Here is a 16,052-nt window from a genome sequence, read left to right as displayed (position 1 = left end):
TTGTTTTCCTCTGTGATCTGTGTCACTGACCTTTTTGTCATGTTGCTTTGCAGGAGTAATTTCCAAGATATCTGAAACCATTCCAATTCAGAAAAGACTGGTTTAGCGTAGCAAGTGACATCCAATATCCAGCAGGTAGCGTCACTGGAGTATTTTACTGATCTTAATCCATCTCAGTCTACATATATTAACATTCCAATGACTGAGTCTAGTTTTTTGGTTACACTCTCAGCTTCCTCAATCTTTTTACGTCCTTACTACGCAAAAACCAAGTGATGCTGGGTTACAGCAGGTACAAGGTAATATTGATTAGATATGGAATAGGCCAGTTGTGTTCGTTCATTTATTATTTTATTATTACTAAATTAATTGGTCCTGCTTTCTCCTTGCAATACTACCAAACTTGAAACAGCTGAGAGTTTCTGGATCTTGGAATAATCCTTAGTTCAATAACCTGTGTGAAATGAGTTTGGATTCAGGGGGTCCACATCACAGCTGGCACCCTTTGTTGGCAGTCTCTAAAGATAGACAAAGGACTGAATGAGCATGCAGAGTGACCTACTCTGAGCTCCAGAAGTGGTCCTTCTATAATCCACTTGATCCGTATTTGCAGGGCCATGTGAAGAAGCTCGAACTGCCTTTCCCCATGTTTGTACTTGTTTTTTGGATAAATAAAGGATTTTAATTTTCAGGTTCAAGAAAGCACCTCAAATCTCCAACACGTAGAGAAGAAAATGGAAAGAGCAGGATTGGTTATTTTTGTCCCAGATTAGAACATGTTATGCTTCTAAACTTTGAACATATACTGAAGTAATGAACAAAAATATGTATAATTCCAGAAGCTGAACTGCTGTCTGTGATGGCAGAAGTAGGTTAAACTTAACCGGGGCAAATCCCAGCCACATTGAAGTCAGTAGGAATTTTGCCATTGACTTGGGTGGAGCCAGATTTTAACTCATAGGGTTCTTGGTTCTTCAGTTCTTAGAGAGGACAAGGATGTGTTGTGTGGAGGATTTAATAAAGTGAGAGACTTCTGGGTAGGAGGTTATTCTCTAGCTCTCTGCTGAATCACATGACTATAGTTGAACTCTACATGCATAGAACGTGTTGCAGGATTTTGGCCATTTTCCCCATCTTGTAAAGTAAGCACTACTTGCATGATTATATCTTTGCAGGATTGGGTCCTATATTGTGTCCAGAAATCAATTTATCCAACACTGGGGGCAAAACAATCACTGGTTAAAGGGGCAACATCAAGTTTAAATCTAGCCAATTTAAAAAAAAAGAAAAAAAAGATCAGTTCAAAGTAGTTCAGGAACTAAACATGCCTCCAAGTTTGCCAGTTTGTTTTTTCATTCACATTTTCTTTCTTTCTTTCTTTCTTTCTTTCTCTTTCTTTTTCTTATTTTCTCCAGCAACTATCTATAAAGTACACAAAGTAAACTGAAAAAAAAAATAGTGATTTTTCCCTCCTTAATTCCCTTCACTCATAGTAATTTGGAGCATTACTTGTAAACATAGTAGGCAAAAATATTTTAATTTGGCTATTTCTCTTTTACAACAATCAACTTTACACAACCCTTTTGGTAAGGAAGAAAAAAAAAAGAACTAAAAAACTCCTTGAAACCATCAGGGGAATTTGGATAGAAAGAATATAACCATCTAAATTGAATGTAGCCAGGAATCTGGGATTAACATTGGTATTGTTGCAAAAAGTGAGATGGCGTCTTTTAAGTGGCTCTGTCTGCTCAGGACATTGGTTTTACAATACATCAGAAAAATGACACTTCCTGCATCACAATATGCTCTTAACTACTGTACATGCATTTTGAGAGAAAGGAAGGAGATGCATTGGCTCAAAAATTAGAATGCTATTTACCAATTACCAACCCCTTCTTCCTGCAGCTCCCTGCTTTGAGGATCTTGCATCCCAGTATAGAGTAGGCTAAATCACATTTAGCTTCTGAGGTCTTTCAATAGCACGGTTTGTGGTGGTACAGCAGAAGGATGTGGCACCAAATCTGTTCTCGTTCCTAGTGCTCAGTGCAGGAACAGGATGTGGGACAAAGGTGGATTTGGGTGTATTCTAGTCCCTTCCTCCTCCTCCATTTCCTTGTCCCAACAAGCCACCTGAGTCAGCAGCTAATTCCATGCTGGAGGATGGTATAAAGCAGGGATGGCCAACCTGAGCCTGAGAAGGAGCCATAATTTACCAATGTACATTGCCAAAGAGCCACAGTAATAAGACAGGTTTCAGAGTAGCAGCCATGTTAGTCTGTATTCGCAAAAAGAAAAGGAGTACTTGTGGCACCTTAGAGACTAACAAATTTATTAGAGCATAAGCTTTCGTGAGCTACAGCTCACTTCATCGGATGCATTTGGTGGAATTTTTTTTTTTCCCACCAAATGCATCCGATGAAGTGAGCTGTAGCTCACGAAAGCTTATGCAGTTATAAGACAGCAGCCAGCCATCAGCTCCCCAACCCCACTCCCAGTGCCTCCCACCCACCGGCAGCCCCACCAATCAGCGCCTTCCTGCTCCCTCCCTGCACCTTCTGATCAGCTGTTTCATGGCAAGCAGGAGGCTCTGGGGATGGTGGGGGAGGAGCGAGGGCATGACAGGCTCCTGGGAGGAGGTGGGAAGCGGTGGAATGGGGGAAGGGCCTGTGGCAGAGCCAGGGGTTGAGCAGTGAGCACCCCCCAGCACATTGGAAAGTTGGCACCTGTAGCTCCAGCCCCGGAGTCAGTGCCTATACAAGGAGCCGCATATTAACTTCTGAAGAGCTGCATGGGGCTCTGGAGCCACAGGTTGGCCACCCCTGGTGTAAAGTCATGCTGTCCCAGGGAGATCCCAGCACACAGAGGGAAGACATCCATGTCTATATCTTTTCAAGAGGCTCAGTGTACTCCTTGCTGTGCACTATTTCTGCTCCACAGGCCCTTATCCCCCAGAGACTGCACAGAGGAAGCAAGGAGCACAGAGACTGCACTTGTGACAGATTCTTGTATCAGGTGTGCAGTATTAGCGGGTGGATAATACTTTTGTTCTCCCTGCTCTGACCCTGGCATCCTGTCAGTCTGACACCTAATATTTACTCTATGGCATGATGTTATCTTAATTTATGTACAGTGTTTATCTTGCCCATGATGAGCTCAGTCACATAGACTCTGGACTGCAAGGTGTTACCCTCCATTAAAACAGGAAACATCTAAACAGAATATGTTTGTCCTCCTTTTTCTCTTCTTTAGAGATAAAAGATTGATGCTACTTTTGTATAAAAATTACATTTTCCTGCCCTTACCAAAGTCTGCAATGTATAAAAATAATTATATTTTAGACTCTCTCTCTCTCTCTCTCTCTCTCTCTCTCTCTCTCTCTATAAATACAATTATTTTTAAAAAAATCATTACAAGAAAAAAGCATTAATTAATTCCTGGAGCAGTTTGTATGTTGATTTTCTTAGCTAGTTCCTGTCCCAGCCTGGGACTTGGGTGTCCTCTTGAGGCACCAGTACTAAGCACCTCTCAGGATCAGGCCCCTGCTTTAGTCAGATATAGTTGTGTAAGCTAAATTCAAAACTATAGCTATAGCTAATGGGACAGAATACTTATATAGCATTTTCTGATTCAGAGCCCTGGATACTTATTGACAAGAAGAAGGATGGTTCTGTGGTTAAGTTCTTGGGCTAGGACTCATGAAATCTACGTTCTGTTCCTGACCTACCCTGTCATTTTACACAAGTCATTTAGGACTTGATCTGACCCAGAGCTGAGCACTCCTGTGTGTTTGACTCTACTTCAATAGAAAGCAAGAGCACAGATGAATGCATCCGATGAAGTGAGCTGTAGCTGTGTGTTTAAGTGAGCTGTAGCTCACAAAAGCTTATGCTCAAATAAATTTGTTAGTCTCTAAAGTGTCACAAGTACTCCTTTTCTTTTTTGCGAATACAGACTAACACAGCTGCTACTCTGAAACCTGAGTCCTGTTGCTGACTTACTATGTGAAATGTACAGGTAACTTAGTCTCTCCCTCACTCTTTCCCAGTGTGTAAAATGGTGACTCTAATACTTGTCTACCTCACAAGTCTTGTGAGACTTAATTTAGTGATAGTTTTTTTATTTGTATTTAGTGATTGCTGTGGCACTCATCTCTGTTGTATTATATCTGAGTGCTTTCTACAGTGCTTTGACATTCTTGAACGGAGGGTGCTAAATAAGTGCAAAGTATTATTATTTACTCCATTTTATAACTAGTTTAGAATATGGTTTGATTATGGTAGCTATTTAAAGAAATTAATTTAAAACAATGAGTATTTTTCATGAGGATTTTCTACTGTTAACAGGGTTCAGGAAATATCTATTCACACAACAGAGTGTGATGTTCTTTAATGCCTGTATTGACAAAATCCCACTTTTAACATTTATTTGGAGCTGGACTGTTAAAGACATTTGAACTGTTCCTGGAGCAGGCCAGAAGGGAGATTGTGACTACTGGACTCGTAGTCACACTCCCTGTCTCTCTGCTGCTCCAGGGCGGGACCAGGCCTATATCTGGTGTAGCGTACACTCTCTGATGTGCTGGCTTAGCTACATTGCAGGGTGTGTTGGGAGGGAGGAGTCAAGGCTTCTCTCCCTCCTGCCCATATGTGTGTGTGTGAGGGGGCAGAAGGATAGATAGGCAGCTCTGTGGAGCCTCTTACCTCCGCATGCCAGACTGATAAGCCAAAAATAGGCATACTCTCCCCCACCTCTTCCACCCCACCCTGCTCAGTATTCTCAGCCATGAATCAGCTCCTGGAGTTATGCACCTAAGTCAGATCAGTTACTTAGGGCTTGTCTACACTGGCACTTCACAGCACTGCAACTTTCTCGCTCAGGGGTGTGAAAAAAAAAAAAACACCCAGGAGCACTGCACATTTCAGTGCTGTAACGTGCCAGTATAGACAGTTCACCAGCACTGGGAGCCGCACCCCTTGTGAGGGTGGTTTTTTTTTTAAGAGTGCTGGGAGACCTCTCTCCCAGTGCTATGCCATGACTACACAAGGCACATTAAAGTGCTGCCATGGCAGCACTTTAACGTGGCCAGTGAAGACATGCCCTCATGAAAAACTAGAGAGAGAAAGAGAGAGATCCCATCCCATTATAGTCAATATAGCGGTTTGAGCACTCACCTGTATTCAAGTCCCTGCTGTGTGTGATTTGAAACAGCACCTTAAACCCATGATATCTCCCCCATCCCAGGCCCAGTAAACACCCAATAAAATGAATATTAAAGTATCACAGGGACTCCCATTAATTTTAATAGTAGTTGGATTAATTATTCAGGGCTTGATCCTGGAAACTCTCATGTGAGAAATCCTATTACTTTCAGCAGGACTATTCTCATATGACAGAGTTTGCAAGACTGGATTTTTAAACTGAGGTTACATGCTGCTAAACAATTTTACAAAATGGGTGCATTTCTGGAGCAAGTGAAATGATCCCTTTATACAGGTCCCAGTTCTGCAATCACATTTGCATGGGTGGACCCCCCAGTCCCCAACTGACTTGAGTGGGGCTCCATGTGGGCAATGGGAACCACCCATAGGAAGCTCCTTGAAGGATCAGGGCTGCAGTTTTTGTGCATCTGGGCTTAGCCTGCAGATCTTTTCTCACACAAGTAGCCTTACAGAAGCCAAGGAGGTATACAGGGTGGAACACTTGGTTGATGAATGATTTTGAGATCCTTTGTTCTCAAAATTGCTATACAGATGTACGGTAGTATTATGCTGTTGATTTAATTTTGATTTATAAACTGTTGCTTATTTGGATATTTCTGTGGTGTCCATATAAATTAAAACAAAACAAATATAAAATACCTTAAGATACCCCTAAGTAACTCATTAAAATTACTGCCCCTTTATCTACCCTACAATGATTGCTAACTCTAATCTGGCTGTTATTAATGAAAAGCCTGATTAAATGCTTGTTTATATTCATAATATACTTGTATTCATAATATTTTTGTCTCTGCTATGTAGGCAATAGTTTGTGTTTCAAAACACTCCAAATATCTGAACTTATACTAAAAAGCATTTTTTCTAAAGTACCTTAAGAAGTGTAAAGTACTTTTCTAAAGTAGTTATCTAGGTATTTCAAAAATGAGGGAAACGCCCTCATTTTTACTAACAAGATAATGACAGATCTATTTAGGCCCTAATCCTGTAAACACTTCAACATATACAGAACATTGTGTGCATAGTCCCATTGACTTTTATGGAATTGTAAAACTATGTCAAGTTATGCACATGCTTCAGTGTTTGAAAGATTTTACATTTTGTAAAAACAAGGTCTTGAAAAAACGTTTATCAATGTCTTTATCATTACAAAAGTCAATGAAAATAGATTTTAAGCGGATTCAGTCATTCACCTGCAGTGGTCCTAATTTAAGCATTACAACTTGGAAGCAGAGTTCAGAGCTTGAAAGTGGAATTAAGACCAAACTGACCATACACCAAAATGAAACTAACTTGTGTGTTTTCATTGTCCAAGGTGAACGAAATGTAAAACGTACATTAACCCTGAGAAGTAAATTAGATTATAAAAAAATGTTCATTCGAAGTAGCACAGACATTTACAAAAGCGGTAACATTAAAAAATACGAGCGTCAGCTGAAAGGAATTATTTCCGATAACTTCCGCGGGGTGAAGTGTGTTTCACTGAGTCATTTCAGAGCAGCAGGTTTTGTTTTGTCACCCATTCCCGTTTCCCCAGTTGAACAATGCTGCATGATCATAAAATATAAACCTAAACGTTAAAAGGGGGAGGGGGGAGGAAAAGAAAACCTCGTTAATTAGCATACTCCAGAACTGAGTAGCCCTGTTAAATCTTACCCTGCATGCGGGCTCACATCAATGCTTTTGGCAACTCATGAGTATCACAAAGAATATTTACATGCCATCCGTCCCGCTGTGTGCTGGTTTTAATCTGTTCTTTGAGTTCTGGGCATAGTCTTCCGCTCTAGCAATACTGTAACAAGCCCCATGTGCTCGGAGAAGCGGAGATCTCGCTGTTCGCAGGACCAGAGAAAGCCCCGTTAAGACTGTCCTTTTTCAGAGACTGAAAGGGGGAAGGGGCGGGGGAGGAGAACATCCCTCTCGGGCTCCATTTCCAAGGCGATTGCAGAAAGAATGTGGGAGGGCTAGAAAAGTTTTGAGCGAGCCACTTCCTCGTCCAGCCCAGCTGGGAGACAGACAGGGGAATGTCAGATGATGGGGGGGGGGAAGTGCAGCAACAACTTCCCAGCAGCAAAATGGCCTGTTAAAGCCTTGACGACAGGCGGCGAATTCCTCCCCCTGGGAGCAGCGGAAGCGATGAGTGTTCAGAGGGGAGGTGACTGACTCTCCCTCTCCCCAGAGCGGGAGGCGAGCTCCGCCGGGAGTCCTGCCTGCGCATCTCGCTCCACCCTGCCCGGGACTTGCCCCCGCTCCGAACTCCCGCATTTTCAGCGCGGGGCGCGCGGCGGGCAGAGCGAGAAAGCAGCCGCCGGCGGAGCGCAGAGAGAGAGGGGGGGAGGGAGGAGGGACCGTGCTGGGGGGGGGGGGGGCGCAGCCCTGCCATGTCCCCGGGGAAGCCGGAGTCGGGCTAAGCGGCTGCACGCGCAGCGGGGAGAGCTCCTCAGGACCATGAAGCAGCCAGGGCAGCTCTTCCTCCGCCTGCTGCTCCTGCTCTGCTTCGCCAAGGTAAGGCGCCCGGGGAGGGGCGGGAGGGCGCCCCGGCCAGATCCCCCCCGCCTCCGCGTGCCACCGGCCCCTCTCTCCTCCTGGGCGCTGTACTCTGTCCCCGGCGTCCCTGCAGCCTGCCCCAGGTCACTCCTCCCTGCGCCGGCAACCTGCCCTCTTCTCGCCTTTCCCCTCCCCAGCCACCTGCCAGGGGGGCTGGCCCTGGGAAGCGGGCTCCGGGGCTGGCTCAGGAGCGCGCGCGCGGTGGTTCCGCTGGCCGTGCCGGGCTCGTGGCGCCGGGGTCCACGTGGCGGGAGAGGCTGGAGGGGCGATGTGGGCGTCCCGGGGCTCGCGCTCCGGCGGGGTCCGAACAGGAGCGGGCTGTCGCGTGGCCACCTGGGCCGGGAGGGGTGGGTGAAGCTGCAGAGCCAGGCAGGTGGCGGCCGCAGGGAGGCGGGCTGTGTCTGGAGGCCAAGCGTGCTGGGCTTGTTTCCTGGCCACTGACAGCGAAGGAAGTAAAGTTCATCGGAAGGGCAAGGCCCTGGAAAACGACCGGTGCTCTGGATGATGATGATGATGATTTTTCCTGTTGAGGCGCTCCGCTTCTGAAACACCTTAGAGGAGCCTGGCCTGCAGCGGCCAGGTACCCGGCGCTTACTGAAAATCAGGCCTCCGCAGGGTGTTTCAGGTTGGGCACCTGAACACCAAGGGACCCCATATCACTAGCTACCAGCTTTGACAGTCTTGGCCTGAAGATGAACTTTAGCTCATTCAGTGGGAACAACTACAACCCAGAAAGCTTCTGAAGTAAACAGACCAAGTCCACTTATTAGCTTCCTGTCAGCAGCGAATCCTGAAACTTTTCAAGTCTTGAACCAGACCAGGAAGGGGTTTGATTAAATGCATCCGATGAAGTGAGCTGTAGCTCACGAAAGCTTATGCTCTAATAAATTTGTTAGTCTCTAAGATGCCACAAGTACTCCTTTTCTTTCTGCTTGCTTAGACAAGTTTCACACTTGGGAGTATATCCACTTAAGTCAACAATTTAAAGCAGGGCAAGAGCGAGAATCCAGCCTGCAGTTCAGTTTCCAGCTATGGGAGACCGGATATTATAAAAAAAAAAAAAAAGACATGGTGTAGCTATTTATTTCTTGCAAACTTGCATTTCTTTTAAGAATAGTCTTCCTACGGTTTACATTGTGTTGTGACCAGTTTGGTAAAGGCTTATCACAGTCAATCAACATTAAACTGTTCATATCTCAGACATTAGAGAGATGCAGATCGCCAGCCCTGTTATCTCCTTTCAGAAGTTGGGAATTTTTAGGGAAATGGCCCAGTTCTGTGGGGATTAAGCAACTGGAGTGTTGGATTCCAGAAAAATGAAAAGGCCTCTACCCATACTGTTTGTATATCCCTCTGAAATCCCTTCCAATCATTACTCAATATTTCTTGCAAAAATAATGTAGAGATCTAAGACTAATTTAGACATGGGATCCAAGTATATCCCTTCCTAGATCTGAATACTCCTGAGTATGGTAAAAGCTTGTATTTGTTGAGACTTGGGCAAGAGCTGTCTTTGGCCACCACCTTACAATCTGACATTGCTGTGCTGCACCGGGATCTGCCTGTACCATGCCCCATTGATTTCAGTGGGGCTCTACACTAGCACAGGGATCTGCTTGTGCTGATCATCTTTCAAGGTCTGGGCCTTAACTTATGACTAGTGTTTTAACTTATGACCAAAAAGAAAAGGAGGACTTGTGGCACCTTAGAGATTAACAAATTTATTTGAGCATAAGCTTTCATGAGCTACAGCTCACTTCATCGGATGCTGTAGCTCACAAAAGCTTATGCTCAAATAAATTTGTTAGTCTCTAAGGTGCCACAAGTCCTCCTTTTCTTTTTGTGGACACAGACTAACACAGCATCTACTGTGAAACTTATGACCAGTGTTTTAATAAAAATCTCGCCTTAAATCATGACACCTTCCTAATTATGCTCTGATTTTTTCTTTCTCTCTTTCTCTCTTTCTTTCTTTCAAGGCCCATTGCATGCAGAGTAATAAATTTATATAACTTCATTTCATTTGTGACTTATTTTTGACACTTCTGTGAATGTCAAGAACTATGCTAGAATGTTTAAAGTTAGTCACCTTAATTCCTTAATTGTTGTTCTTGATCTTTTTGTAGTGTTTAAAAGCCAGTTCTTTTCAGGAAGAGGTGACAAAGCCAGTGACGTTCATGCTTGAATAAAAACTATAGCGGAGACCTGTCTTTGCTGAGGGCCTGATTTTGCAAACTCTTGCTCACATGAGTCGTCCTAACTCACTTGATTTCAACAGAGCTACTCGCATGAGCAAAGATAATTTTTGTGATCTGGCTGTTATGTTTGTACAACCCGATTGACTGCAATGGGGAAACCATTTTTAAACTTACTAAGTTATAGCAAAGACCATATTTGTGAGAATTAACAACTTTAAAATTACACTAAATATTTGACATTAGGGATTTGACAGCATAGACCCAGTTTTCCAAAGTGGGGGCTATGACAGCATATTCCAGCCCTGCATTTGGATGGCTGCATTGTCACTTAGATGCATAAATGCCCTTTAAAATACACCTAGCAACCTGATCCTATAGCTGTACCATACACAGAAATCCCACTGAAGTTATATCAGTAGGTTAGCTATAGGATTGTGATGTAATTGTTGACTTGAATTTCCAAATAAAGAATTGGGATGTCTTACTAGGGGTATAGTATTTGAAATTTGGGCTTGCTGTGTTTAAACATAATTGGGTAAATTTAATACCCGGTGTAAATTGAAGTCAATACTGTTACAGCAGGGATGAATTTGGACCATTTTTGCATTGCATTGCACGAATGTAATAGCCGTTGTTAACCATTATGGTTGAGTCTTGTTTAATATCTTTGGCCTAATAAACTGCATTATGTATTAACTGTTTGCTAAATTTCGGTTTTGAAACTGGAGTTGTTCTAAGTCAACTTAATTTATACTTCAAATTAAAAACAGTTTAAAAATAAGAGTTTAATAAAAATATATAGCAAATTGCTCTATAGCAAAGGTTTTAGGGCTCAGTTAAACTTAAAAAAAATAAGAAAAATACAAGGCTTTCTCTGCTACATTAAATATTCTGTTTCTGGGGTGAATTGTTCATCTTGAAGTTTGATCAGCTCTTAAACCAACTCTTATTAGGTAGGTTTCAGAGTAGCAGCCGTGTTAGTCTGTATTCACAAAAAGAAAAGGAGTACTTGTGGGACCTTAGAGACTAACACATTTATTTGAGCGGAAGCTTTCGTGAGCTACAGCTCACTTCATCGATGAAGCTCATGAAAGCTTATGCTCAAATAAATTTGTTAGTTTCTAAGGTGCCACAATACTCCTTTTCTTCTTATTAGGTAGATAGGCATAGGCAATGCTTAACTGTGGAGGTTAAAAATTGATGCCTTATGGGATGTATTTTGGAGTGATCTGTTGCTGTAAAATATTTTGTTTGTTTGTTTGTTTTTTAAATTTGTGAAGTTACACTTGGGTATCCCTACCCCCCGAAGCAGGTGATTGTTTATGTCATTGAATAGTGCCGAACTGCAGATGCTGGGATAAGTTCTTTCATTCTTGGACTACCATTTGACATTTATTGGGGTTAAGAACTTCTGAATGTTCTAAACAATGACCAGAGAACGTTGATTCCTTCTATAATACTTTGCAAATTCTTTATTTTAAATATGACAGAAAATCAGAGAATGGTTTCCTCTTCACCGCATATAATGATGTGTATGCTACACGTTCTGAAGGCCTCTTACAGTCGCACACACACACAAATCCTCTTCTGTGTCTTTGAGATCAGAATGGAGGCCCACAGTGTGGATATATAGTCTGTGCAAACAGCATTGCTATTAATAGTACTTCCTTAACTCTGCTAGCTTCAGGCAACCATGATCTAGAATTTTCATGCCATGTAAATTTTTTGGTTGGAATTACTAAGTATGAGAAAGTGAGAGAGAGAATGCTAATGAATAAAATCTTGTTTGGTTGTTTATCATATAAGGCTGGATTTTACTAATCCATGTAATTTTAATTTGTACACTTCCTTCTTCCTTCCTAGAATTGCAGTGTACTAAGGGGGAGCGTTTCCACATCTGCTATGGGATGAAGGTTAGAAATTGTGGGTTTGAGTTCTAGTGACCTTAAAACCCACCGCTGGTTTAATTAAATACTTTACCTGTGGGAGGAGAAGGCTGTTAAAGTAAATTAATCTGTGGTTCCAAAATTGTGGTGTAGGAACAACTGGTGGTCTGCAGAGACCTAGTTGGTCAGATGCTGCTGGTTCTTTCCCTTGGTGTTCAGGTCCTTAACTGCAACTAAGCCCATGTCTACACTAGAACTTAGGTTGACAAAACTTTTGTTACTCGGGGTGTGAACCCCCCCCCCCCCCGAACGACATAAATTTTGCTGGCATAAGTGGTAGTGTGCACAGTGCTAGGTCGGTGGGAGACGCTTTCCTGCCAGCATAGCTACCGCCGCTTGCTGAGCTGGTTTTATGATGTCGACAGGAGAGCTCTCTCCTGTTGGCATGACGCAGCTACACGAGCACTCTTACAGCTGTGCCACTGTAAGCTTGTAAGTGTAGACATGGCCTAAGAGCTTGAACACCTCTAAAGGTAACTGGAAATGAGGAGGAGCCAGCCTAGCTGCCTCTACAAAGGAGGGACCACTGCTCTGAGGAGAGTAAACAAGAGTCCCACTCAAGGAGTTGGGCTATCAGTAGGACAGAAGCAGTCCTCCAGCTGGAGAGGATTGTGCAGGAGAGAAGGGCTTAGGGAATCAGGGAAGAAGATAACCTAGCATGCCCAGATCAGAAGGGGCCAAAATGTGTAGGGGGAAATGGAGGATCTGACATCTAGGAAATGTGTGCAGAAGGAGAGGAACAGAACAGATGTCCACCCATCAATTCTGCTAATCTAGAAGCCTATACCAAGGCTCTTCACTAAGCATAAATGGATCCAGTTTTTTGCATATCCATTCAGGCACACTTGGACTGCCATGCCTATGTACTAGAGAGTGCATGGTCAGGGCTTTAGACGTTCCTCCAAAACTCTTTGGTATTCACGATAAGTGAGGAAGAGGAGTGTGGCTCATATCTCAAATCACATTAACAAGGCCCACCTTGGGAGAAAAAAAAGTGGCCACTAGATGGGATACCTTGCATCTTCCTTAAACAACATAAAGCAAACGCTTGCTACCCACTGATGTACCTTGTACATACATGTTCTGTGTTTGGCCTTTCCTATTTTACTTCTATCTCTTTTTTCTTTGAAACCTCCTCCCCTTCCCCTACCACATGCATGCTATTTTTTTTGTCGTGCAAAGCTATTTCAAAACTGAAATAATTAAGAAAAAAATTCTAGCATGACTTAAATTAGTTCCCAACACTTGCATAGATATGCACATGGGCTGTGTGGTATGAAAGAGAATGTATGCGTGACACTATTTTAGGCCTTAGGAAAGCTGCATTCTTTTTTAAACATGCTTTTTGTTTGGCCACTCGAAAGAGCTAATTTTGTTGTTGGTTGGTTTTGTGGTACATGGGAGCATGTCATTTGCAAAAACATAAAATTGTCCTCCATATTCTTTGCATAATATTGGCCTGGGATTTGGTCATGTGAAGAGTAATGAGAAAAAGGAAACAGTTTTTCCTGATCAGGCTATTGAAGCTGCAAAGGTTCTGATTCTGAGCCTCCAGCTAACTAGGAAGGAAACACTTGAAGGCAGGATCTTGAGCTGTATTATGAATTAAATTCCATTTGCTGCAGCATTGCAAGTAGATACAGTATGTCCATATTGCCTTGTCACAGGCTTTCTCTGTATTCAGAGAAGGTCAAGATGTTTTCACATTATGAGTGTATATATTTCAAATCTCTTAGATTATCTCAGCCTTCTCTCCCTAAACATGGCCCAGAGTGAAGGAGGCAGGTGATTAGCCATTTTCTTGGTCAGGATTTTATAATCTGTGTCGAAAAAGCAGATGAGTCTGTATGAGATTTACTCTGGGATTGATTCCTTGCTCCTTTTGGCAATATTGCGATAGTTGTTGTCTATCAGTTTGAAGAGTTATATTGAAGGTGGCATTACTGTGAGTGTTCCCTGTAGGGGGTTATTTATCCAAAGCAAGTTTTGTAGACATTCAGCCCCATATTTACTCATTAGGGCCTGGGGCTATGTGTATTCTTGAGGGACTTAGTGGAGTCTTTTAGTTCCTCTTCTTCCCCTGGCTCTATGAGATTTGTTGCTCATGTGCTGTAAAATGAGTTGATTTGGAGGTTGTGAGAAAACTCTGGGGGTTTCTCCTACTTATGTAACGGTTTTCTTTCCGTGAGATAATTTTCTCTTAAAGTACGACAAACTCATTGCTCTCCCTGGCATCAGGGAGCTTCTGCTGCTCTTCCTTGCACCGGATTCTCTACGTAATTTTGAAATAGGAAGAACTGGTGTTTTGGGGGTTCCAGATCTGCTGGTGGGTGGCCTAATCTCCCAGTGAAGATAGAGGAAGCCCCTCAGCGTTTGCAACATTTAAAATTAGACTGGTGGTAACACTAGTTCATATAGAAAGGGGAACAATCCTGCACTGGCAAGGGGCTTGGGTTAGTTGACATGATCCCATCTTTGAGACCAGTCTGTAGCTTCTATGGATACTTAGGCTATGTCTATGCTATGGACTTTACAGTGGTATGGCTATCTCACTGCTCCCGTGTAGACGCTCTATGCCAGTGGGAGAAAGCTCTCCCGTCAGCATAATTAAACCGCCCCTGATGAGCTATGGTATCTATGTCGGCAGGAGAATGTCTGCCACAGACATAGCGCTGTCCACACCCGCACTTTGGCTGGTGAAACCTATGTCGGTCAGTGGTGTGGTTTTTTTCCATAGCCCTGAGTGACAAAAGTTTTGCCGACAAAAGTGCTAGTGTTGACAAAGCCTTAGATGATTCCACTGCTGTGTGTGTGTGTGAGAGAGAGGGAATGAAGCTCATGATGTTAGTAGTTTCATTCCAGCAGGAAGAGTAGCTTGCATGAACCATTGAGAAAAATGGACTCAAAACTCTACCAATGATTCTGTTACCATATCAGGCATACCCTGCTTTAAACACTCAAAACTGGTCCTGAAACCTTGTGTTTTCTGAATAATTGTGTCTTTGGCTGACAGTAAATTTCCATATGCATAATTATACCTTATTAATGTAAAAGCTGAACAGGAGTTGAACACTTGTGTGTGTGGAGGGGTGGGAGGTTTCTGTGATTACACTGGATTGCATTCTTTGGTGCTGCAGGAGTCTTGTAGACTACAAAATGCTTCAGAATGGAAAGGGAGGTAAAATAACTGAACTTCTCTAAATGTCTAAAGACTCTTTTTTGTTTAGTTGAGTTTTTCCCGTGACAACAGACACAGGGATTCTAATATCTTACTGACATGGTGAGCATGTACAAGTCTCAAAATTGCCTTTTAAATCTCATTGTAGTTCAAGGAATTATTGAAAACACAAGTTTGTGTAAAACACTCTTTCTTGGTCACACAGTGTTTTGCTGGTCCCCTCGCAGGATTAGTGACTTTTTGTAATCCTTGACACAGTTTGCGTGGCTCTTTCATAAAAAGCAGTCAGTGCCAATTAAAACTTAATTTGTTTCTGTGCATAGTTCTGCTCTCTGTGGCTAACATATGAGTGTTTGCAATTTTGTCTTTTTTTTTTTTTTTTTTTAAAGAAAATATTCTTTCCAAGACAAACAAGATAAGCATATTGGTGTGCGAATTTATTGGCTTTCATGTTACTGTTGAAGGGTAAACTTCTAATGCATTGCACTGCATGTTAGCCGTGAGTTTCCGACTTTAAAAGAAGTTGCACAAATATTTATAAAGTGATATTTTCCACAAAGCTTTAAAATTGCATAAAGAGAACAGTGACTGGGAAAGATCAGTCTCTGTAACTACTTGTTGGGGGAGGGGGGAGGAGTGCAAATAAACTGTACAATGCAGTTTTGTGCACCTATGCTTGAGAGAGGAAGCCAGAGGCACCTATCTGAGGTCTAAGTCTGGCCTTTTTTAGATTGGTGGGATTCTGTGAACACAACATACACAGGCATTGTAATGCCGTGGTATAGAAATCTGACTAGAAAACCTCCCCTGAGAAACCATGCTATGTCTAAGAAGGGTGAAGAAAATGTACTGGCATCTTTTGACATGACGTAAAGGGAAACTTAAAGTCAGCAGCATGAAAATGTGAATTCTTCTAAATGATACTTTTCTTAAAAATTGTTAAAAGATTCCTGACAATGTAATTAGA

At 42.7% G+C, this 16,052-nt stretch overlaps 1 protein-coding gene and 1 long non-coding RNA gene across 6 annotated transcripts in view; one reads left to right on the top strand and one right to left on the bottom strand.

Annotated features, from left to right (window-relative positions):
• Positions 1-6,291: 6,291 nt before the first annotated feature.
• On the bottom strand, positions 6,292-7,243 carry LOC119857507. The gene is made up of 2 exons (XR_005293623.2): positions 6,934-7,243; positions 6,292-6,786 (listed from the first exon to the last, which is right to left on the bottom strand). It is a non-coding gene; the product is annotated as an uncharacterized LOC119857507 (long non-coding RNA).
• A 364-nt stretch (positions 7,244-7,607) lies between these two features.
• Positions 7,608-16,052, top strand: part of PTPRJ (protein tyrosine phosphatase receptor type J) — a 122,155-nt gene continuing 113,710 nt past the window's right edge. For all 5 annotated transcript variants that reach the window (XM_043516388.1, XM_043516389.1, XM_043516387.1 and 2 more), the window contains exon 1: positions 7,608-7,721. In XM_043516388.1, coding sequence (XP_043372323.1) covers positions 7,665-7,721 — 57 coding nt within the window. In that variant the 5' untranslated portion in view covers positions 7,608-7,664. The remainder of the gene's footprint in view (positions 7,722-16,052) is intronic.

Source organism: Dermochelys coriacea, chromosome 6 (genome assembly GCF_009764565.3).
Source record: "Dermochelys coriacea isolate rDerCor1 chromosome 6, rDerCor1.pri.v4, whole genome shotgun sequence".
Classification (NCBI taxonomy): Eukaryota; Metazoa; Chordata; order Testudines; family Dermochelyidae; genus Dermochelys; species Dermochelys coriacea.
The sequence above is the reverse complement of the archived record's forward strand: the minus strand, read 5'-3'. Positions and strand labels throughout refer to the sequence as shown.